At 45.0% G+C, this 22,906-nt stretch overlaps 1 protein-coding gene across 1 annotated transcript in view; it reads right to left on the bottom strand.

Annotated features, from left to right (window-relative positions):
- Positions 1-1,484: 1,484 nt before the first annotated feature.
- The window catches only part of LOC105028362 (microtubule-associated serine/threonine-protein kinase 1), a 42,478-nt gene continuing 21,056 nt past the window's right edge, over positions 1,485-22,906 (bottom strand). The window contains exons 3-26 of the mRNA XM_013135980.4: positions 19,931-20,028; positions 19,758-19,833; positions 19,130-19,202; positions 17,810-18,046; positions 17,211-17,420; positions 16,816-16,917; positions 15,584-15,716; positions 15,417-15,484; positions 15,118-15,194; positions 14,644-14,852; positions 14,002-14,140; positions 13,761-13,893; positions 9,863-10,028; positions 9,675-9,776; positions 9,423-9,545; positions 8,903-9,012; positions 7,802-7,962; positions 7,432-7,688; positions 7,102-7,332; positions 6,734-6,963; positions 5,479-5,601; positions 5,260-5,396; positions 3,939-4,126; positions 1,485-3,538 (exon numbers count right to left, since the gene is read on the bottom strand). Coding sequence (XP_012991434.3) covers positions 1,485-3,538; positions 3,939-4,126; positions 5,260-5,396; positions 5,479-5,601; positions 6,734-6,963; positions 7,102-7,332; positions 7,432-7,688; positions 7,802-7,962; positions 8,903-9,012; positions 9,423-9,545; positions 9,675-9,776; positions 9,863-10,028; positions 13,761-13,893; positions 14,002-14,140; positions 14,644-14,852; positions 15,118-15,194; positions 15,417-15,484; positions 15,584-15,716; positions 16,816-16,917; positions 17,211-17,420; positions 17,810-18,046; positions 19,130-19,202; positions 19,758-19,833; positions 19,931-20,028 — 5,437 coding nt within the window. The remainder of the gene's footprint in view (positions 3,539-3,938; positions 4,127-5,259; positions 5,397-5,478; positions 5,602-6,733; positions 6,964-7,101; positions 7,333-7,431; positions 7,689-7,801; positions 7,963-8,902; positions 9,013-9,422; positions 9,546-9,674; positions 9,777-9,862; positions 10,029-13,760; positions 13,894-14,001; positions 14,141-14,643; positions 14,853-15,117; positions 15,195-15,416; positions 15,485-15,583; positions 15,717-16,815; positions 16,918-17,210; positions 17,421-17,809; positions 18,047-19,129; positions 19,203-19,757; positions 19,834-19,930; positions 20,029-22,906) is intronic.

The following is a 22,906-nucleotide window of genomic DNA, read 5'->3' as shown; positions in this document are numbered from 1 at the left end:
ACATTCATGATAAACAAAATTTTTTTTTTACTGCTTCTATTGGATTAAGTAGCTATATGGGTTATCTGTTAAAATAGAAAATCAAGAAGATATGAAGAAAACAAATTATAATCTGCTACCAATAGATTTTGAACTAAGTGTGAATTACATTTTGACCTCAAATACCAGCAGCCTTTGTTTAGGCCATTCAGGTGACAACCACAAGATGGCAGTCTGATAAAGGTCTGGCTATGAACAAAACCAGTTGTCACTGATGGGTACTGATGAGTGCTCCCCATGTCTTTGTAGGGCTCTCAGACCTGACCAGGAATTCTACATTTAGATCTTGCATATCATCACTAATCGCTGTAAACAACACGTTTACAACAAACAAACTAAATTAAAACACTGGCACATTTCTTCACATATCACACTATACAATGCTCATTTTGCATACATTTAAAAGGGAGAAATTTATAACCTACTTTGCCAGAGTACAAATAAGTCTCATTCAATACACCCATCCAAAGTGTCTCATGACCTGACAACAGTTACACACACAAAGACACATATGCTTCCTCTATTTCTGTTCAATTTATTAGCACTGTGTTCATTTAAGAACCTAAATAATTGCACAGTTCACGTATGAATGGAGACAATATGTAGAACAGTATCGGCTTGCATGGCTTATTGCAGACCTTGATCTCCCTCCTAACATCTTTTCATGGGCACATTGTAAACTTATTAATATGGGGGCACACAGGAAATTACCTAAAATGCCCATTGCATAGTGTCCCTGTGCAAGCTCAGATAGTCAACCCAAATCCAACTAGGACTCAGCCCTTAAAACACACAAACAAATGTATCCAGTTGTCCTTTTAATCATTGTACTTACAGTCCCAGTTCCCCTCAGTAGGCAGGTCATCATCTTAGTCCAGTTAGTGACACATTGTCATTTGTTGGTATGTTTTTGTTTTTTCTGGGGATATATGTCACACCAAGGTAACAATTCTCCTCGTAGGAACAAGATGGTATTTTCGTAGGTTTACTGACTGAAAAGATGGCACCAGATTTTACATCCATGGGTAACACTCACTGTGGGGATGGACTGTGAGCCATGCCTGAATACAGACATGCGAAAGCATGAGGACAGTTGACATAATATTCACAGTGCCACCATCAGGTCTGTGGGATTTTGTCTCATCCCTTTAAATATCATTTTTAATCTCTCATGTACAATTTGGAACATGCAATAAGACGCATTATTTAACTATATACACATACAATGGTGCACAGTACATAGCTACATGAAACAGCATTACAGCAACTTCCATATACACTTGTTTTATCTGCAGGTCTGTATTTTCTGGCTATTTGGCATGTGTTTTTTAGGCATACATGTTTTGGTCTCTTTTCTTAGGTGCCCCCGACTATGCCTGAAATTGTGACAGGTTTTGATAATCTGTTCTAAAAGGCATTTTCCTTGCAATCCCAGGTCCCTGAGATCAGGAGTGGTGCTTGCCAGAATTCCTTGTGTTTGCCTTTTCGTGCTGAGATGAGCTGGCAGGACATGGAGATGTCTCCTGGGCCCCAAGTCGACTACCTCTAGATGGAGCCTCAGACTTTCCTGCTAAGCTACCCCGTTTCTCCTCACCTGCCTTGGGAGTGTCTTTGCTCTTGGGCCCTTCCTGTGATCCCATCTTAATAGGCCCCAGTACATTTTTGGCCACGCTAGTCAACTGAGTCACAAAGCTTGCTTTTTCTCCAGGGGAGACAGTGTGCAACTTGCCAGAGCAGGGGGAGGCAGCAGGTGAGGAGGGGGACATTGGATTCTCCTCCAACACCTCAAGATGAATCCGATCCTCCCTGGTCCCTCGATAGCTGCTCGACGGGGCAGAAAACCTATCTGCTCTGGTTTTCGTTGAAGCTAGACCTTGACCTGTGGCAACAGGGGCTGGTGGCTTGGTTGCGGCTGGTACCTGGGTTGGTGGTGGTGTCTGGGTTGGGGCTGGTGCCTTGGTTGGGGCTGATTCCTTGGTTGGGGCTGGTACCTTGGTTGGGGCTGGTACCTTGGTTGGGGCTGGTGCCTTGGTTGGGGCTGGTTCCTTGGTTGGGGCTGGTACCTTGGTTGGGGCTGGTTCCTTGGTTGGGGCTGGTTCCTTGGTTGGGGCTGGTACCTTGGTTGGGGCTGGTTCCTTGGTTGGGGCTGGTTCCTTGGTTGGGGCTGGTTCCTTGGTTGGGGCTGGGGCTGATACCTGGTTTTGGTCTGGTTTCTGGATTGGGAATGGTGCCTTGGTTAGAGTTGGTGCCAGGGATGGTTCCTGGGTTGGAGTTGGTATCTTGATTTGGACTGGTATCTGGGTTGGGGCTGGGGACGCAGGTCCTTTAACACTGGTCCCAGTGGCTTTTTCACTGCCAAACATCCCTCCATTAAAAATGTCCTCTCCAGTCTGGTTTACTTTACTTGGCTTTGCGACCTCTGTAGATCCTGCACACTGTGTCTTGACTATGTCTGGGCCCACGCTCCCTGTTTCCTTACTTTTCTCCTGGCTTCTGCTTGCTAGGGTTGTGTCTGTCTGGACAGCCTGGTGTTTACGCTCCTGGGTGAGCAGACTCTGTGCTGTTGCCATGACTGGGGTCCTGTCAGTGGGTTTAGGACCCGAGCATCCACTAGCTGTCTCAGAGCTCAGAGCACTGGGGCTAAGAAGTTTGTCTACAGGGCTGGATTTGGCCGTTGAAGTGGAGGGGGTTGTGGCTTGGCTATGCTGGGCCTCAACTGCGAATGTAATGGGTTTGCTATATGCAACCTCACAAGGAGTTAATGTTATTGCTGTCTCAGCAGCACTTAGGTTAGGCTCCACGTCATCAGATGCTGTGTTCTGGGAAGTTCTTTCCTTCCCTGTCAGCAGGGTGTCGCGGCTCAGGGGCGACTCCTGCCTCCCCAGCCTCCTAGCAGGCTTTAGGCACCCTGTCTCTCCACCCGTTGGGGGCGAGGGTGAAGAGGAAGATGAGGGAGAGGGTGGAACAGGCCCATTCTCGCCCTCCATTTCCAAAAGGCTCTGCAGGCTGTGCTCACAGTGAAAAGACTCCCTCCTGTAGTCCCCGTGCGAAACCTCCAAGCTGTGCTTACGCATCGTCACCCCGCCTGCGAGTGGAGAGGAAGACGACGACGAAGAGGACGAAGAAGAGGGCACGAGGGGCGCACCCACTTTTTCTGACGACTGCACCCGCTGCAGCAGGGGTGAGCGGGGCGGCTCGGCGCTTTTGGGCCTGGGCCGGGCCACAGGGGGGGAGGAGTGGAGCTTCGCCGGGAAGGCCTGTGTGGTGTTGGAGCTGCCCACTGTGTGGCCAGACAAGGGCGGGGGGGACGAAGTGGTAGGGGACGGGGTGTGGGCCAGGGGGGACAGGGGGATGTTGCCCGCTGACTTGCAGCGGGCCGAGCGATACTGGCGGTGCAGCTTGGGGGACAGGCCGTGCAGGGAGCTGGGTCTCATATGCTGGGACGCGGCGGGAGAGTTAGGAGTGCTGGTCGCCGGGGAGCTGCTCTGGGAAGAGTTGCCTGAGGAGTGAAGAGGGGACATACAATAATTGTTAATTTATTAGTTTTTACCCCCTTTTTATTTTCATGTTGTGGTCTCTAACTGTGTTGGAGTTATAGCTCTGTCTAACCGGAAAGAACTCCCGGCTCCCAGAATTTCAAGATTAAAACATGCTTCCTCCGATACGTGATGTGCCAAGCGATTTGAATACTTTTTTTTTGGAGTGCTTGCCCGACCAGGAATTTAGCAAAATAAGTGGTGTGAGGTCACCTTAGTTAGCTTGCTAGAGTAAGCTGGTAGAGCACAGCTGGGTCAAGGAACTCCCTGACAAACAATGCCTTACACCATCCCCCCATTTTGCGGACATTTAGATATGTGTTGTTACAGTGAATTTGCTGGAGCAACGCCCTCCATACTGACCCAGGTAGATGGGGTCGGGGGTGGAGCGGTAGCTCTGCGTGGGGGAGCGGGCAGAGAGGCTGTGGGTGGGAGAGCCTGGGAGACTGTCGCCAGATGAAAGGGAGCGGTTCAGGGAGGAGAGGCTGCGACTTGTGTGTAGCAAGTTGGACTGCTTGGCGATCTTCCTAAACAACGAGCTGCGTTTCTTACTAAAGGAGAGAAGAGAAAGTAACAGAAAGATTTAGATGGGAGAAGAGAGAGAAAGAGTTACTGGATGTCCAGAATCCATCAGCAAAAAGCTTGAGCCCCTGAAGTTAAGGTGGGAGGGTATAGCACTGCGAGTGTCTAAAGACTAAAGGTTACGGGGCACTGCAAACTAATTCACAGACTGGTGAGAAAATTTGAATGGGAAATAGCTCAGGCAAAATGTATTTGAAACATAAATTTGAAACATAACCTTAAAACATTCCCTTGCAGCAGTCTTCTGGACATTTCTTTTTCTAGTACAGTGAAAATCATGGCCCCTTTAACATTTCAAATGTCATTTAGAAGAAGCGCTTATGCAGAACTTAAAATAGTCAGTGCATACATTTTCATACTTTTTCACCAAATAATTAAAACAAATTCTGGTCACTAGCAAAGTGAGGTTTGGTAATGTAAATGTCAGTTATTAAAACTTAACCAGATAAAGTGTAGACAAACATCAACTGACTAATAAAAGTAAATGTACTCTATGACACTATCACTATTAGCTTTGCTACAGTGTGCTGGCTGCCAACCTACTGAACATGTTTTGTTGCCAGGTAATGTTATTTTCCCAAGAATTCATCAATATTTTTTATCTAACTGGTTAGCTATTAGATGAGATTGATTGAAATGGGCAAAAAAAATTACATATTGTTAGAATACAACATTTTATGTTCTAGAAAACTATTATACAGCACGCCTTGATACTGTTGCCAGGTAAATCAAGGCGCTGCTTTGTGAACCACAACTCCATTCATTGGTCTTTGTCTGGCAAATGCAGAGATACTCTCTCACACACAGAGCTTTGAACATTGTGTTTTCTGCCTCTGTTTAACAAGGATGGTGCATGCAGCTCTACCACACCAGGACATCTGTGTCTGGTGGAGCACCGGCTATTGACAATTTTTTTGTTAATTTCCGGTAATCCAACAGATTATTAATCTTTCATTGATAAACTTCTTTAATAGAAGATATCTGTTGTCATTACATGTTGCTCGGAACATAAGTGTCGAGTGAACAGCAATTCTCAAACCCAGGCCATCAGTACCAATGACGAATAACCATTAAGAGTTGTTCAGAGCTGTGTGTCCTGTACCTCTCCTGTCCTTCCTTTGGCCCTGTCTTCTTGTTGCGCCGTGCCATCTTGGATTTGTAGCTGCACTTGCGGGCAGGACCAATCTTAATTGAGGTGTTTTCAAAGGGTGTGGTGGTCACAGTCACTTTGTTCCCACTCTGGAGAAACAATGGGAACACATACAGTTAGGCCTCACCTGTTTTCCATCCAAATTCAGGATCTCCCTCCCTGTCTCCTCACCTTCAGAATGAGCTCCACCACCTCAGTGTGCACCAGCCCATGGACGGACTCCCCGTTCACATGAGTGATGAGATCACCAGCGCAGAGTCCTGCCTCTTGGGCAGGGCCTCCGTCTTCCACATGCTGTGATAGGTGCAAATCAACATCAATCCATCAAGTCAATATGCCATTGGACTAGTACAGTGAGGAAAAAATGTTTCTGATCCCCTGCTGATTTTGTACTTTTGCCCACTGACAAAGAAATGATCAGTCTATAATTTTATTGGTAGGTTTATTTGAACTGAAATCCTGCAGTGCCCGCAAGTTCCCCCTGCTCAAGAAAGCACATGTAAAGGCCCGTCTGAAGTTGGCCAATGAACATCTGAATGATTCAGAGGAGAACTGGGTGAAAGCATTGTGGTCAGATGAGACCAAAATCAAGCTCTTTTGGCATCAACTCAACTCGCGTGTTTGGAGGAGGAGGAATGCTGCCTATGACCCCAAGAACACCATCCCCACCGTCAAACATGGAGGTGGAAACATTATGCTTTGGGGGTGTTTTTCTGCTAAGGGGACAGGACAACTTCACCGCATCAAAGGGACGATGGACGGGGCCATGTACCGTCAAACCTTGGGTGAAAAACCTCCTTCCCTCAGCCAGGGCATTGAAAATGGGTGGTGGATGAGTATTCCAGCATTACAATGACCCAAAACACATGGCCAAGGCAACAAAGGAGTGGCTCACGAAGAAGCACATTAAGGTCCTGGAGTGGCCTAGCCAGTCTCCAGACCGTAATCCCATAGAAAATCTGTGGAGGCAGCTGAAGGTTCAAGTTGCCAAACATCAGTCTCGAAACTTTGATGACTTGGAGAAGATCTGCAAAGAGTGAGACAAAATTCCTGGTGGCCAACTACAAGAAACGTCTGACCTCTGTGATTGCCAACAAGGGTTTTCCCACCAAGTACTAAGTCATGTTTTGCAGAGGGGTCGAATATTTATTTCACTCATTAAAATGCAAATTCATAAAATTTTTGACATGCGTTTTTCTGGATTTTTTTGTTGTTATTCTGTCTCTCACTGTTCAAATAAACCTACCATTAAAATTATAGACTGATAATTTCTTTGTCAGTGGGCAAACGTACAAAATCAGCAGGGGATCAAATAACTTTTTAATGTGTTTCCAACATCCCTTATTATGACACAAGACCTTTTTCATACGAGTCATGTGTCCAGCCAACACTGCTGTTTCCACGGAAACAAAAATGGCTTCCTCACCCAGACCATGTGGTGGACGCTGTACACGTCACTCTCTCCCATGTAGACTCGAATGGCTCGGAGGGTGAAGCCGTACTTCTTCCCAGAGCGCTGGATGGTGATGGGCGAACGCAGCACGTTGACCGTGGGTGAGTAGTCCCGGCTGGGCGAGGAGTCTCGGGACGAGGGGTCGGAGGAGATGGAGCGAGGAGACATGGGGCTGGCCAGAGGTGAGGTGCCATGCTGCTCCACTGAGGAGGGGGGCGAGAAGCACATCAATCAAAATCATACATTGAAATAATTGGTAAAGTCTATAGAAAAATACTGTTTTCAAAAGAAGCCCAGGAAACCATTTAGCTTGAATACTGTCCTAAGCAGCAGTCTCTCACCTGCAGGTATGATGACAGATAAGCCTGTGGCAGAAGCAGACTTGATGACCTTGTTTCCGGGTCGCGAGTTGCGATTCTCTCCCTCAGCGGAGAGCTGGCTGTGGCGGACCCTCCTCAGGACCAGGTCGTTGGTAGCCCGGGGCCCCTGGGGCTCTTTGGCCCCAGCAGTCACAGAATTGCTGGGAACGGAGGGGGCTCCCATTGGTACATCAGCTGGCCTCAGCAGTTTGTCTGGACCATAGCAGAAAGATGAGGAATTAATATCATATAAGGTATGCAAGTGTACGACAAGCCAAGATTCATCCATTATCTGATGTCAGATGCCGTCACCTCCAGCTGTCAACCCATTGCTTTCCTTTTCCTTCCTAAAATCCCCCTGGCTGGACACGGTGCCCAGGACCCCCTCCAGGGAGGCGCCCCTGGCCTTAACCGGGGGCTGTCTGGTGTGCACAGGCAGCTCAGGGTCAGACTCTAATGGGGAGGCAAAGCGATGGGTGTCCATGAGGGCCGAGAAGCGTCGCCGGGCCCCAGATGGAGGACTGGAGTCACTCTCAGTGAAGGAGGACTCTGAGCAAGACAATCGTTTCCTGCACACAAGAAACGCACACAACTAAAGTATTCACGAGAACAAACAACACTGTTTTTCTTTTTGTGCAAGGTAGGAGGGCAGTAGTAACAATCAAGTAGTGGCTGTACTCACATCTCAGGGGATCCTGTCCTCCAGGTCTTATCTCTCAAGGTCAGACTGCCCAGGCTTTCTCTGTTGGCCATCCGGTCCTCCCTGGGGCCCTTGTGTTCCCGCCGGGTCACTGTTGGGGGCTTGTGCTCCAGCTGGGACAGGTGCTCCATGCTGCTGTACACCTGCACTTTCAGAAGTAAAGATGGGGAGAGGTTCATCACTCCGTGAAAGACTGTGCGAGCAAACAGTTTCAACAATAACGTTTCTTAACAGATAATTGCAAAGAAGTTGGGGATCTCATCATCTACAGTACATAATATCATTAAAATATTCAGAGAATCCAGAGAAATCTCTGAATGCAAAAGACAACTCCGAAAACCAATATTGGACGGCTGTGATCTTCTGGGTCTCAGGCGGCACTGCGTAAAAACAAGACAACATTCTGTAGTGGAAATCACTGTATGGATGTTAGGAACACTAACAAAAACCCTTGTCTGTGAACAAAGTATGTCACTGCATCCACAAATGCAAGTTAAAACTCTACCATGCAAAGAAGACTTCATATATAAACAAGATCCAGAAACGCTGCTGCCTTCTCTGGGAATCATGGAAGCCACATCCTCCAGGCTAAAGAGGAGAGGGACCATCCGGCTTGTTATCAGCACACAGGTCAAAAGCCAGCATCTATGATGGTGTGGGTGTGCATTAGTGCACGTGGTATGGGTGACATGCACATCTGTGCAGGCACCATTAATGCTGAACAATATATACAGGTTTTGGAGCAACATGCGCTGCCATCCAGACAATGTCTATTTCAGGGAATTGTCTATTTTCAGGGAACTTTGCTTATTTCATCATGACGATGCCAAAACACATTCTGCGTGTATTACAACAGCATGGCTCTGTAGTAAACAAGCCCAGGTGCGTGGCTGTCATAAAATCAGTTCCTCTCAGTAAAAAAATGTATTATACTATTTCCTGACTAGCAACAAGGTGAGAAAGCAGACAAATAAGGCTGAATTAGGTTGAAGGATGACCCAAGTATTAGGCGAAAGCAGGTTAAAGGATGAATAAGTATTAGGGCTGAAGGAGGTTGAAAGATGAGTATGTATAGAGTCTGACCTTGCTGAAGCGAGAAGAACAGGAGGAGAAGCGTCGGATCTCTACAGGTTCATCATCATTGGTGTCATCCTCATCATATGAGTGGATGTGATGGTAGCGGTCCGAGCGGGCTGGCGACAGGAGAGGACCGGGTGTTAAAGCCCCATTAACAGGACTGGGACTGTTTAACACTTAGGCCATTAGGGCACATTTACTTTTCTATCTTGGCAGGGACCTCAGCAATGATTCCTTGTCCCCTTACTTATCCTATAACAAACGTCTACAAACACACACACAAATCCAAACACATGTAAAATAATAATGCAGCAACTTTTAATATAATTGTGGACTATACATATATATTTTGTTTTTTGCTAGCACATTTCTCGTTAGCACTTGTCAAGTCTGAAACGTTGAAGCTACAACATTACAAACATTAGAAGTATTTTTAAACAATTAATACACCACAACATTGCATTTAAATAAAAAGAGTGTTGACAGAGCTGCCCCCCACATGGCAAGGGGGCAGTGAGATACCCACTGTCAAAGTAACTGGTGTCCTCCTCTGACTCCAGTTGAGGGATGAACTCAGCCTTCTGTCTCAGCACACTGTTCCAGTCCAGCTCTATGAAGAACGGATGCTGCTTCACCTCAAATGCACCACCTAGGACAGCGACAGGGAAAGAGAAGACCGTGTGGTGGAGTGAATGTACATTTTCATTGTGTATTGGCAGTTTAGTCCATCTAGATTCCAACACACACAATGTTAAGTATTTGAAACATGAATGCTGACCTGTGCCCAGTCGTACCAGCGGGTTGGTCTGAAGCAGAGCAGAGATCAGATGCTGGGCATCGGCTGGAAGAGCCTCCTCACCTTCTGGCCACACTATGTCATCTACAGAATGTAGGTGTGTAAGAAAGAGGCCTGCGCACAATGGCTGACCGATTCTGCTCAATGAAACAAACTCCCCAACCGCTCACCTGTTATGACCTGACCGAAGAGCTCCTCTGGTGTGTCCCCGAAGAAGGGCACGCAGCCCACCAGGAACTCATAGAGGATGATGCCCATAGCCCACCAGTCCACTGGCTTCCCATAGCCCTGACGCAGGATCACCTCTGGGGCAATGTACTCTGGCGTGCCACACACCTGATGGAACCCAGGCTTCTATTAGGAACGCTCATCCAAACTGTCAAAAATGCTTTCAAGACAACTGTAATAAATGCAGCTTTGGAAATGGATGAGGATAACCTTGCCATGGTGTGGAATTTAACGTTTTTGTTTTTAATAGAATAGAAAAAAATATTCAAGGGGTAAGATGACCATCACTATCCTCTGTTAAATGTACAAAATATATCAGCTGGGTTTTCATGAATTAGCAATAAAAAACTATATATAGAGGGTGCAAGAAGTCAGATCCTCCAGACAAAATGGAAATGTCAGTTGGCTTTTTATAGGCAAATGTGAAGAGACTGAGACAAAAATAACAACGCGACATGATGTTGTGGACATGACAGCTGGAGCTATTGAACAAGGCATTCATTCCTTAACCAATAAGTGGTGTTCTTGTAGATGTAACAAAACACCTTTCTTTTTCATTGAGCCCATTTCAGCTCTTACTGCAGTGGGTGTTGCAGGTCATTACATTTCTTTTTCCAAATATGTGTTGGCCAATTGTACAAGCAAGAGTGGGAAATATACCAGAGTATATTAAAAGCATCAATCCAGCAAGCGTTTAAATGACAGGTGGATTTTGTTGCCCTCAAACACAGGAAATAAGAGGTAAAGAAAAATAGTTAATTAAAAATAGTGGGTGGGCTTAGAGGGATCGAAAAGCTGCAATACAAGCAGAAAACTACTCCAAAACACTTCAAACTACATACACCAACTACTACACTAGAATCAATTTTGGCTGAATTCAAACTGGCACTATAAAACAATTTCCTATTGCCACCATATACACCATATACATATACATACAGTTTTTCGGCAGTGAAGTCATCGAGGTGAGCGTGAACTTTAAGCTCAACAAGGATAAGTTGCTTCACCTAGCTAGCCCATTTTTGTTGGTGGACATCAGAATAATATTTGTAATTGTGGAAAATGCCGTGGTCATAAGAAAGGTACAAGGGACGTGAGGGAGGAGACTTGAGGTTTCAGTCGTTGCGATGTCTGTAAGCTCTGTTCATCTCTCAACCCCATCACCAGGACATGATATAGCCTCGAGATCCAAAGATCCTCCAGATCCCAATCACCGAAATACCAAGCCTGTTCACACTGGCGTAGCTTGTTGACGCCAGGCCAGGGTGCAAGTTGTCGTAATGGGGCCCCCTCTCGTCTCTATCTCACGTTTTGACAATGCTAATTACGTTAATTACAGACTGGGACAGAGCTGAATAATGGATTGTTTGAAAAAATCTGGACTATCTCTTGGTGAGTGGACCTTGAGAAAAATATGAATTTTGGACGAACTATCCCTGTAAACATTGCTATTCCTGAGTGGTTCTGTTACATCAAATTGATTTTATAAAGCAAGTTTTACCTCAGTAAATAGTATAACTGCAGATGCAAAAAAGTGTTAAAACACAGGACCTACAAACTCCTCTCAGGTTGTGCTGGGTGGAGTTTCATGAGCGAGTACAGGAGTACATGACCTTTTAAGGCACATTGTCCATCAATACACTGCGTGCACAGTTATTAGGCCAATCGTATCCCCCAGATTTATTTTATTGTTGAACAAACACAATGCTCTCAGTCAATCCAAAATGTAATTGAACCTGAAACCTGAATGGTTAACAAAGGAAAAGTGAGTTTTGAACTTTCTCAGGGAAGAGTACAGAATTATTAGGCAACAATTGGTGTGCAGAATTATTAGGCAACTAATAAAAAATAAAAAATAAATTAAAATTGCATGTTTATTCTAAATGTTTAAAATAACTGTAACAAATAACACAAAAGTACAATAAAAATGTTTGTCCTTTCAAAAATATTCAGTGACCAATATAGCCCCCCTTCTGTTCAATAACTGCCATGAGCCTTCCATCCATGGAGTCTGTCAGTTTCTTGATCTGTTCACGATCGACTTTTGCTGAAGCATCAACCACAGCCTCCCAAATGATGTTCAAAGAGGTGTATTGTCTTCCCTTACTGTAAATCTCACATTTGAGAAGGGCCCACAAATTCTCAATAGGATTTAAGTCAGGTAAGGAAGGGGGCCAGGTCATTATTCGAGCATCTTTGTGGCTCTTGCTGGCTAGCCAAGCAGTGGACTACTTGGATGCATGTGGTGGAGCACTGTCCTGCATGAATATCATGGCCTTCTTGAATGCTAAGGACTTCTTCCTGTATCACTGTTTGAAGAAAGTATCTTCCAGAAACTGTCAGTAGGTTTGGGAGTTGAGCTTCAGTCCATCTTCAACCTGAAGAGGTCCAACTACCTCATCTTTAATGATAGCAGCCCATACCAGTACCCCTCCTCCACCTGGCTGGCGCCTGACTGAAGTGGTGCTGTGTGTCCATTAGTGATCCAGCCACGGGCCCATCCATCTGGTCCGTCCAGAGTCACTCTCGTTTAATCTCTACATAAAACCTGTGAAAAATCTGTCTTCAGGCATTTCTTTGCCCAATCTATACAGTACATTTCAAATCTTGTTCAGTGGTGGTCGTGTTTCAGGCTTCTTGACCTTGGCCATGTCTCTGAGCACTTGACACCTTGTACTTCTGGACACTCCAGTTAGGTTACAGTTCTAGAATATGATGACACTGGAGGATAATGGGTTCCTGATAGCTTCATGTTTAATTATTCTCAAGTCTTTTGCAGTTAATTTGTCTTCTCCGTGTGTTTTTTGCACCCCAGCTGATTATTCGCAACAAAACGTTTGATTGGTCGGTGGTCACACCTCAATAGTTTAGCTATTTCAAGAGTGTTGCATCCGCCTGAAAGGCATTTTACAATTTATGACTTTTCATTGTCAGTTAAATCTCTTTTTTGGCCCATTTTACCTGAGGTCATGAAGGTGCCTAATAATTATGCACACCTTGATATAAGGAGTTATTCACTGTTGCCACACCTTCCCTCATTACATAAATACATATCACCTGAAAATGATTCAATCCAATGAGCATTCAAGTTTAGAAAATGTGCATATACATAAAGATATGATCAGCATACTCACTTGCCTAATAATTGTGCACGCAGTGTATATTTACGCATTCAGATGACCAGCAGTTAAAAATATATATATATGGGAACAGATGGGCAGTAGCCAGCAACAGAAATAGTCTACAAGCAGAAACTAAATCAGAAACATGACAAGGAGGACTTTGGACAGGGCCATCCAGGTGGTCTGTGAACAAAGACAGCAGAAGCAGTCAGGCAGAATATATATTCTTACCTACAGTATGGATGAAACATTACTGGCAAAATGTCTTTTTTAAAAGGTCTGTCTCCCTCTTAAATATGTGAGTTGGAGGACATTTGTGGCCAATATAGCTTTGTGAAGAACTGAGGGGACCAATGAGAGAATGCCAAGAGAAAACATGAAAGATCTGGAAAAAAATTGAACATGTGCAGATGGAGATTTGTGGCTTTGAGGAAGCCGAGCCAATAAATAATTCAGGATTTATTTGAAAGCAGTGCCCATTCAAAGGATGCCTGAAAATAGTTAATTAGAAGGACTGAGACATAATCGCTTTCTACTTTGTTAGATGCTGTTCATGTCATTTAATTTTGTTTTTGAAAACTATATGTAAAAATGTATAATTCAGCATACAGTAATGACTTAATCCAGAAATAAATGAATGAGAAAGTGATATGTTACTGCTAAGTCACTTTTTTGAGTTCCTGACAAGGTATCTGCTATATAAATGTACACTACACACCTGTTTGTCCAGGAACTCTCTAGTGTCCTTCTCGATATGTCCCTCGTACATGTTTGTGGTAAGACTCATCAGGCCCATCTTAGACAAGCCAAAGTCTGTCAGCTTGATGTGCCCCATGGAGGTGATCAGAAGACTGGGAAGGACAAGTCAAAGGTCACCTAAAACACTCCAGTTTGTTATACAATCAAACTTTGAGTTCACCCCAACGCTTGTTCATTGCCAACACGAGTGTGTGTCTTACTTGTCAGGTTTGAGGTCGCGGTGCACAATGCCATAGTTGTGGATGTACTCCAGTGCCAGAACGGTCTCTGCGAAGTACATGCGTGCCATCTCTACTGGCAACGCCCCAATGTTTTTCAGCAAGGTGGCACAGTCCCCTCCTGGAGGAAGTAACCACAGGATCAGACTGAAAGTCAGCACAGCCTTCACAATCGTTGTCTCAAATGGTTAAACCTTTCTACACATCCTAACATTGGCTCGTCAACTAACCCTAAACACTGCACTCTGTGTACCAGTTATACTACGTCCAGGTTAGGACCCACTGCTTAGTCAATGTATGCAGTGAATCAGAAAACATTAACGTAGGCTCTCCCCCAGCTCAGAATGCATCACCTAATGAGCAGCTGTGTCGATTCCTGTCATTCCTCCTTTTTATGTACCTTATGTGATCATCAGCTGTTGTCACACACAGGGCCTTAAAAAATATATTCTGTTCCTCAATCGCATACAACCTATCCTACCAGATGACAAGCCAAAATGAGTATGACGTCATGGCATTTAATGCTTCCAAAATGTTCTATTTTTGCATACGGAATAAGCTTAGTATTAACAGCACAAGTATTCGCAGGCCTTCAGACACGGTCATGGTGTTCAGCCAGCGTACCCTCCACGTACTCCATGACCATACAGAGGTGTCTGCGGGTCTCAAAGGAACAGAACATGGAAACCACAAAGGGGTTCTCGGCAAAGGTCAGGATATCTCTCTCCACAAAGGCCTGCTGGATCTGGTTCCTCAGGATTAGATTCTGCTTGTTGATCTTCTTGATGGCAAAGCGCTGACGGGTCTCCAAGTGACGGACCAGGTACACAGCACTGGAGACACACACACACACACACACATACATACACACACACGTTCATAATCTGCTCATTACCCATTTTACTGAGAAGATCTAACACCTTTTTAGATAGCAGTTGAAAATAAATGGCTTGTCTACATGTTACACTGTATTATTCATATGACACACAGACACACACACACACACAGACAAACACTCACAGACACACACTCACAGACACACACTCACAGACAAACACTCACAGACAAACACTCACAGACAAACACACACTCCCTCACCCATAGGCTCCATTGCTGATTAACTTGATGGTCTGGAAGTCAGCCTCCTCAGGTGGCTTCATTACTCTCATCTTGCACTGAGGAAGTGAATATAACCATAGGGTCAGACCAGTGTGGATTGGACTCTTATTCCAGGCCCCCAGCAGGGACATTCATGATGTCCCCCAAGATTCCCTTCCCGATTCCCTGCTTATTCTCTCCAGATTCTGGGAATCCTCCGACATGGATTTCCAGAGAACCTGTTCATTGTGAGAAGGTTCAGAGAATTTTCTATTTCAAGGTAAGGACACGGTTCTCACCTCTGTTGAGTCTTCTGTTTCGGGGGTGAGAGGTCCCTCGCTTTCGTAGTTGTCCAGGTTTACCATTTCTGAGTACATGGGAATCAAAACACGTTCCATTTCAGAGTCAGAGGAAGCATAATATGTAACACTAGTCAAGGTTTTTTCTGGTTGTCCTTTTCTCTCACCCTCTACTGGGTCTCTGGTCAATCCAAGCTGGCTGATGATATAGCGAGGGATATCTGTCTTCATCAGGTGTCCTTCCTTGGCATGGTCCTCTGCTGCTTCCAGCAGGTGGTAGAACTCCTCTGGGTTAAACTCCTGAGGGGGATCACATTCAGAGGGGGACCACATTCAGAAGGAGAGCACATTCAGAGGGGTGGCAGATTTAGAGGAAGTGCACTTTCAGAGGGAGGGCACATTCAAAGGGGGGGCACATTCAGAGGGGGGCCACATTCAGGAAGGCCCACATTCAGAGGGGGACCACATTCAGAGGTGGACCACATTCAGAGGGGGACCACATTCAGTGATACACAGGTATAGTACTACTACAATCCAAACACACAATGTAAGTTTATGAAACAAGCTTGGTTAAAAAATGTGTGTAAGTTCAGTTCAGTAATGTCCAAATTGTTTGTTAAATTTGGACATTAACCACAAACAATGCTAGGGGTGGCTTGGGTAGACTTGTGTCCAAATTTTTTTTGTTTTGGGTCTAAGAGAGTTTAGAGATTAACAACTGCCAAACCACTGACATTTTTGGACAAATTTTCTTAAATACTTATCATGAATGGATGAATAGAAATTGGCTATACTACATGTCGTATATCATTGTGTTACTATGCTCTGTCCATAGCACTGGCAGAGGAATTGGGCACAAAAGTGTGTATGTCCCAGAACAAATTCAATACCATGCTGTCTGAGCTCATTCAGCTTATTACCACCGCCTGGGAGACGGCCCAGGTCCTCATACTACCCATGATGCAACTCAACTTCGAAGTAGGTTCTGTAGGGCTTTTTTTAAAGTTATTGTATGTCAAGCAAGATTCCATCTTACCAGCTTGAATGTGTAATGAAATCCCACAGTAAGGGTTTAATAGTAAAGATCTGAGTCAAGCTGTGTGAATATGAACTGTTCCTAGCCATATGGATTGGGCCTTTTGTCTTCGCGATTCGCTGTAGCTCAGCATTTCTGCCCCTACTGGGTAATACGTACTCCAGTTTTAATGTTTAGAATGGTAGCGCAAATAATGGTTCTCATATTTATTCACAGACATGAATTTGCCTTCGCCTCAGACCAGAGAGATATGGTTTGTGAAATGTTTATTGGTGGCCAGTGAATGTGCCTGTGAAACGTTGACCGTCAACGTAACTCTGGCTGTGCTGAAGCTGAGTGAAGAGGTTCGCGTTATGCTCTCACCAGGCATTCCAGCAGCCGTGCTGGGCGAGATATGATGATGAGGAGTTTCTTCACCAACTCCGTGACGAAGGCCACCTCAGAGCTCTCTGAACGCTCATAAGCCTTAGACAGATAGACAGGTGTTAGAGCCTTTTGGCCCTGAGGTCTTCCCGAATAACAGTGTCTGCTAAATTAGCAACATGTAGATATAAACAGATGTACATAGATAAGCTTTATTTTCTCTAACTATTTTTCATTCACACTACAAGGCACATTGCTAGCACTAAGAAGTATGACGATGTCATACAATTCAACTTAATTTCAGCTTACTGCATCTAGAATTGCACCCAGCATGGCATTTATTATGGCACCTTCATCGGCATCTCATCTGATAGGTAAGTGTCTGTCCGACTCACGTCATTCAGCAGCTTCTCCAGTTTCTGCTGCAGCTCAAAGAAGTAGACAGTAGTAATGAGGCCCTCGCGAGCTTTAGACAGGCAGTCCCTGGACAGCTCTGCGATCTGGTGGTGGATGAAGCTAAGGACCCCGTCGGCCAGCGGCAACACGCTCTCAGGGGAGAAGGCATGGATGAACTCAGCCAGACGCTCTTCCATCTGAGCTGTGGCCTGAGAAAAGGGATAGGGCGGGGGGCGGGAGGGGGGAGGGGGGGTTACCTCATAGTGTCAGTTCATTTAAGGCCATTCAGCTGATGTAATCTTCACTGCAGTTTAGAATGCACCTCACTCCTGCTGCACATTCAAACCACTGCCCACAGAAAACGCTGAGCCTTTGGCTGCTCAATGAAATTTGGGCTGCCTCCAGATGGGTATACAAAAAGCCTTTCATATTCAACTTGAACCGTTGAACTTAGTTTTCATTTGGTATCTTTAGGGACAATGACGTTGCACATAGTAAATTCATATGGTTTTAATTATTAGGATATTAACTCTGCTGCATTTGTTGAGGTTTATTATGCGTGTGTGTGTGTGTGTGTTTGCTAGCGACTAAATCGTACCTTGGGGAAGCGTTCTTTGTACACATGGTTCATCATGACAATCTCGTTGTCGTAGCAGGATGGGGAGCGTCCCGGACTGAGGCTGCGGGAGCGCGGGCGCATCTGGGGCGAGCAGCGACCCCCGTCGTCGTCGGTGATGCTCTCCGTGCTGCCAAAGTGCTTGGACAGGAAGTGTAGCTCATCCATGGTCGGCTGGAAGGGCAGCTGGTGCAGTCGCTCCTGGGACGAACTGGAGGACTGCAGGAGGAACAGAGGCATGAGGACGACGGCGATGACCAGTGGAGTACGAGGAGTACGAGGAGTCGGACAGCAGAAAAAAAAAGAGGGCGGAGGAAGAAGTGAAAAAGTTGCACATACAAATCTGGTGGTGGGCTTTGTAGTAGCTGTACTGGGGACTGCTAACATTAACCAACTCTCTGATCTCCCTCTCTCTCAGCTACAGACCAGTGATCCACCCATGCAGAAAGACTCTTCATTAGTGGGTCTCTTTCGGACACAACCACACAGACTCATTTCACTTCCAGTCAAATCACTGGGACGTTGGACTCGGACAACCGCCACCAACCTCCGGATCAATCACAAAGTCCCAGTGGCCATCTCCGCTTAACACCACCAAGGATGAAGACCTTACTCAGTTACTTTATTACAAAACGTTAGTTATTTCTAAGTGCTGCTTTCTTTATGTCTGTCATGGAATTCAATGCATCCTTTCTACCCCTGTAGATGTCTCCACCCAGAAGAGGGCAGTCTGTGGTGGGACTGAATCTACCCAGTCAGCCCTGCCACTTCCTTTATATACTAAGCAATGTCTGGGCTCATTCAGATAAGTATTTGTTGTTCCAATGGGGGTATTTAGCTAAATATTGCCTGTAATGAATTTAAAATGGGACACTGCGTACTCGCTGTCTCTCTTCTCCTCCTCCTCTACTTTACTCTCCTCCCTCAGGTCGTCTGGCACTTATCTAGCTATCCTCTTCTGTTCCTTCCTCTCTCCCGAGCCAGGCCTCGGATGTTACATAAGTGAGAAAAAACCGAGAGTGTGTTTTTAAGTGGAAGACAGTGTGTAAAAGACAGTCAGAGGGGTATCACAAAAACACAGCATTTGGGTAGACTTGAAGTGTCTGACTAAGAGAGAGAGAAACTGAACAAGACCCTGAAAGTGATATAGTATCCCTTAATGTGACTCGGAGAAAGGTGGATGAAGTGAGATAAAGGAGAATGATAAAGCAGAAGAGTGCTACGTGCTTTTTAGGAAACTGCATATTGATGAGTTAAAGTGCGGTACGGTAGTTAAAGGACATGTAAAAACTGTAAATGTACCGTGGAGCTGGGTGTGGTGGTGCCATACCCAGAGGACGGCAGGGATGCCAGGGACCATCGTCGACCGTCCGCCCTACAGACAAAACAAAGAGCCATTGAAGCCGGGTGGCACAGTGAACCTGAGAGCATCAGCCTTCTTTACTATGTAACTAGTATATGGTTTTGCCAACTGATAACACATGGCCAACTGATAACACAACTGATGTAGCCAGAACACTGTATTAGCTATAGGATACATCAGCAGGGAGGGTGTGAGGAAGCCGGAGCAGCCTGGCCACTGGGTTTCCGGGGGGGGGGGGCAGCTTCACTGCAGCAGTAGAGACAGCCGGCTCCTCTAACTCCAACAGACTGGAAAGACAGGGGATGACTGACGTGGAAATTACCAGAACCAACAGCGTGTACCTCCCTTGTTCTGTCTGTCTGGCCAGAGTTGGTTGGTTCTTCAGCCCTTCCTCACCCCTGACACAGAGGTGTGAAAATTCTCAAGGGGAGGTGACAGACCTACATCCAGAGTGTTTTCACCCCCCCCCCCCTCCACACACATGCACACACAACCAACACTCCCTCCACCTAACGCACAAGAGTGCACACACAAACATTCGCACAAACAGTGAAAGGGAGGTGTTACCTTCTAGAGGAGGCGAAGGAGAAGTGTGCTGGTGTGCTCGGAGAGAAGGTGCGTGGACTGTCCAGAGGACTGCTTCCTGGAAACATGAAGGACAGGGAGAGAGAAACAGCTAGAGCATGATAGGACAACAGAAGCTCCATCAGAAGTCCCAAAGACTTGGCTGTAGTACGTACCAAGGTGTCCTGGGAGGGGAAGAGGAGAGTGTGGGCGGTGGGGTAGAGTGGGGGACGTGGTGGTCAGGATCAGACTCTTCCTGTTGCTGGTACGACAACTAGGAAAACAGATAGACAGGCGGAGCTTTAGAAACAATACTTTTAAATTGTGTTCAGGTTTAGTGTGTTAAGAAAGTGTGTGTGATACTGTGTGTGATTGTGTTTGAGGTTTTGTGAGTGTCTGTGTGTACTGTATGCGTGCGTGTGCGTGCGTGTGTGTGAGCGCATGCGCGTGTGTTTTTGTGGACACGTTCGTCTGCAGAGCTCACTGGAAGACTACCATGGTGATAAAGAAAATTCAATTTCCTCTGCCATCAATCCCCAGCTGTGTCCTCTCATGCATGCTAAGCATGAGCTGTGAGGAGGACAGAGAGATGGAGGGAAGAGAAAATGAGAGAAGAGGGTGAAGGCAGAAAATGAAAGAGTAAAAGTGTGAGACTGTATGGAGTGGAGAGAGAGACATAATGGCTAAAAAGCAGTAGTGAAATGGGATAGGCATCATCCTCTCAGATCTATGAGAGAACCACCAAATCCTATCTGGGACCTGAAGTCCTCACAGAGCCAACGTACAGAATCAACTCACAGAGTCACCTCAGAAAGGAACCTCAAAAAGACAACTGACAAGGACAACTGACACAGACACCTCACAGAGCTTCCTCACAGAGCGACCTAACAAAGACAACTCACAAAGATTAAACTCATCACCTCATATCGTAGCCCACTTCAGATCCAATCCGAAATTCACTCAGAGAGCTCCATCACCAGTGCGATGACAGGCTGCCCCATCCATTCCTGTTTAGTACGGCATTCTGGATAGTCACATCCTACCTCTGTCACAAATATAGACAGATGAGAGGATCTCTCACACACGCGCAAATGTTTATCTGCCTGAACAGATGCTAAGTCATTGGTACTAAAGGCTGAGTCATGGTGAGAGCTGACCGTACCCCACCAGGCAGACGCAGAGACAGCCCCCTCCATCCCATTGGGAGATGGTGACGGACAACTGGTAGCGACCAATCTCAGACAGACAACAGAGGCAGCTTCTTGATTAATGCAAAAAATAAAATGACTGCAGATCAGTTTTCATTCGACCCATGTGTTTACTGTATCTTTTTAACTGGCATGTTTATCGAAAACTCACTATCATGATAAATCATGTCAGAACTTTTTCCACGTTTAATGTGACCTACAGTGGGGAGAACAAGTATTTGATACACTACCGATTTTGCAGCTTTTCCCACTTACAAAGCATGTAGAAGTCGGTAATTTTTATCATAGGTACTCTTCAACTGTGAGTGATGGAATCTAAAACAAAAATCCAGAAAATCACATTGAATGATTTTTAAGTAATTCATTTGCATTTTATTGCATGACTTAAGTATTTGATCACCTACCAACCAATAAGAATTCCGGCTCTCACAGACCTGTTAGTTTTTCTTTAAGAAGCATTCCTGTTCTCCACACATTACCTGTATTAACTGCACCTGTTTGAACTCATTACCTGTATAAAAGACACCTGTCCACACACTGTGGACAGGTGTCTTTTACAGTCTGTTTGATTGAGTGTGTGGAAAGGTGTCTACATGCTTTGTAAGTAGGAAAACCTGCAAAATCGCCAGTGTATCAAATACTTGTTCTCCCCACTGTATAATGTGAACAATTCAATTGAAAAACAAACTGAAATCTTCCAGGGGGAAAAATGAAAAACCTTACAATAACCTGGTGGCATAAGTGTGCACACTTATAACTGGGGATGTGGCTGTGTTCAGAATAAACCAATCACATTCAGACTCATGTTAAATAGAAGTCATTACACACCTGCCATCATTTAAAGTGACTCTGATTAATCACAAATAAAGTTCAGATGTTCTAGTAGGATTTTTCTGACATTTTCTTAGTTGCATCTCAGAGCAAAAGCCATGGTATCAGAGAGCTTCCAAAGCATCAGAGGGATCTCACTTTTGAAAGATATCAGTCAGGAGAAGGGTACAAAATAATTTCCAAAGCATTAGATAAACCATGGAACACAGTGAAGACAGTCATCATCAAGTGTAGAAAATGTGTCACAACAGAGACATTACCAAGAACTGGACGTTCCTCCAAAATTGATGAAAAGACGAGAAGAAAACTGGTCAGGGAGACTTCCAAGAGGCCTACAGCAACTTGCCAGAAATTCTGGCAAGTACTTGGTGTGTGCTACATGTGACAACAATCTCCCGTATTCTTCATATGAATGGGCTATGGGGTAGGGTGGCAAGACCTTAATCAGGGTGGAGGGAATTATTAACAGTTCCAAATACATCAAGATGTGCCATGCTAATAGACTCCTACCCAAAAAGACAGAGTGATGTAATAAAGTCAAAAGGTGTTTCAACAAAATATTAGTTAAAGGGTATGCACACTTATGCAACCAGGTTATTGTGAGTTTTTTATTTATTTATTTTCCCCCTCAAAGATTTCAGTTTGTTTTTCAATTGAATTGTTCACATTATAGGTCACATTAAAGGTGGAAAAAGTTCTGACATGATTTATCTTTGTCTCATTCTTTTACATCACAAGTACCTGGCATTTTAACAGGGGTGTGTAGACTTTTTATATCCACTGAGAAATTATATTTTCACTTATCAAAAATCAAGATAAATGCATTTTATAGTGCAGAAAAAAATAAGTACACCACTAATTTCAATAGCTGGTGTTGCTCCCTTTAGCTGAAATAACTTTATTTAGATTTATTGTAACAGTTTAGTCGGTTTATTCTCTTAAATCCACTGGAAGTAATTTCTAATCACTCTTTATGGTACTGCTTTAACTGGAACAAATCGGTCACCCATTCCATAAGCGTTCATTGCTTATTTTTGAGCCAATTTTGTTGTAGCTTTGTTTGTTTTGAACCATTGTCCTAAAGCAAGATCCTTATTTGGTTCAGTTTCAGCT

Source organism: Esox lucius, chromosome 11 (genome assembly GCF_011004845.1).
Source record: "Esox lucius isolate fEsoLuc1 chromosome 11, fEsoLuc1.pri, whole genome shotgun sequence".
NCBI classification, from domain to species: domain Eukaryota; kingdom Metazoa; phylum Chordata; class Actinopteri; order Esociformes; family Esocidae; genus Esox; species Esox lucius.
Note: the sequence above shows the minus strand (reverse complement) of the source record. Positions and strands in the feature narration are given on the sequence as shown.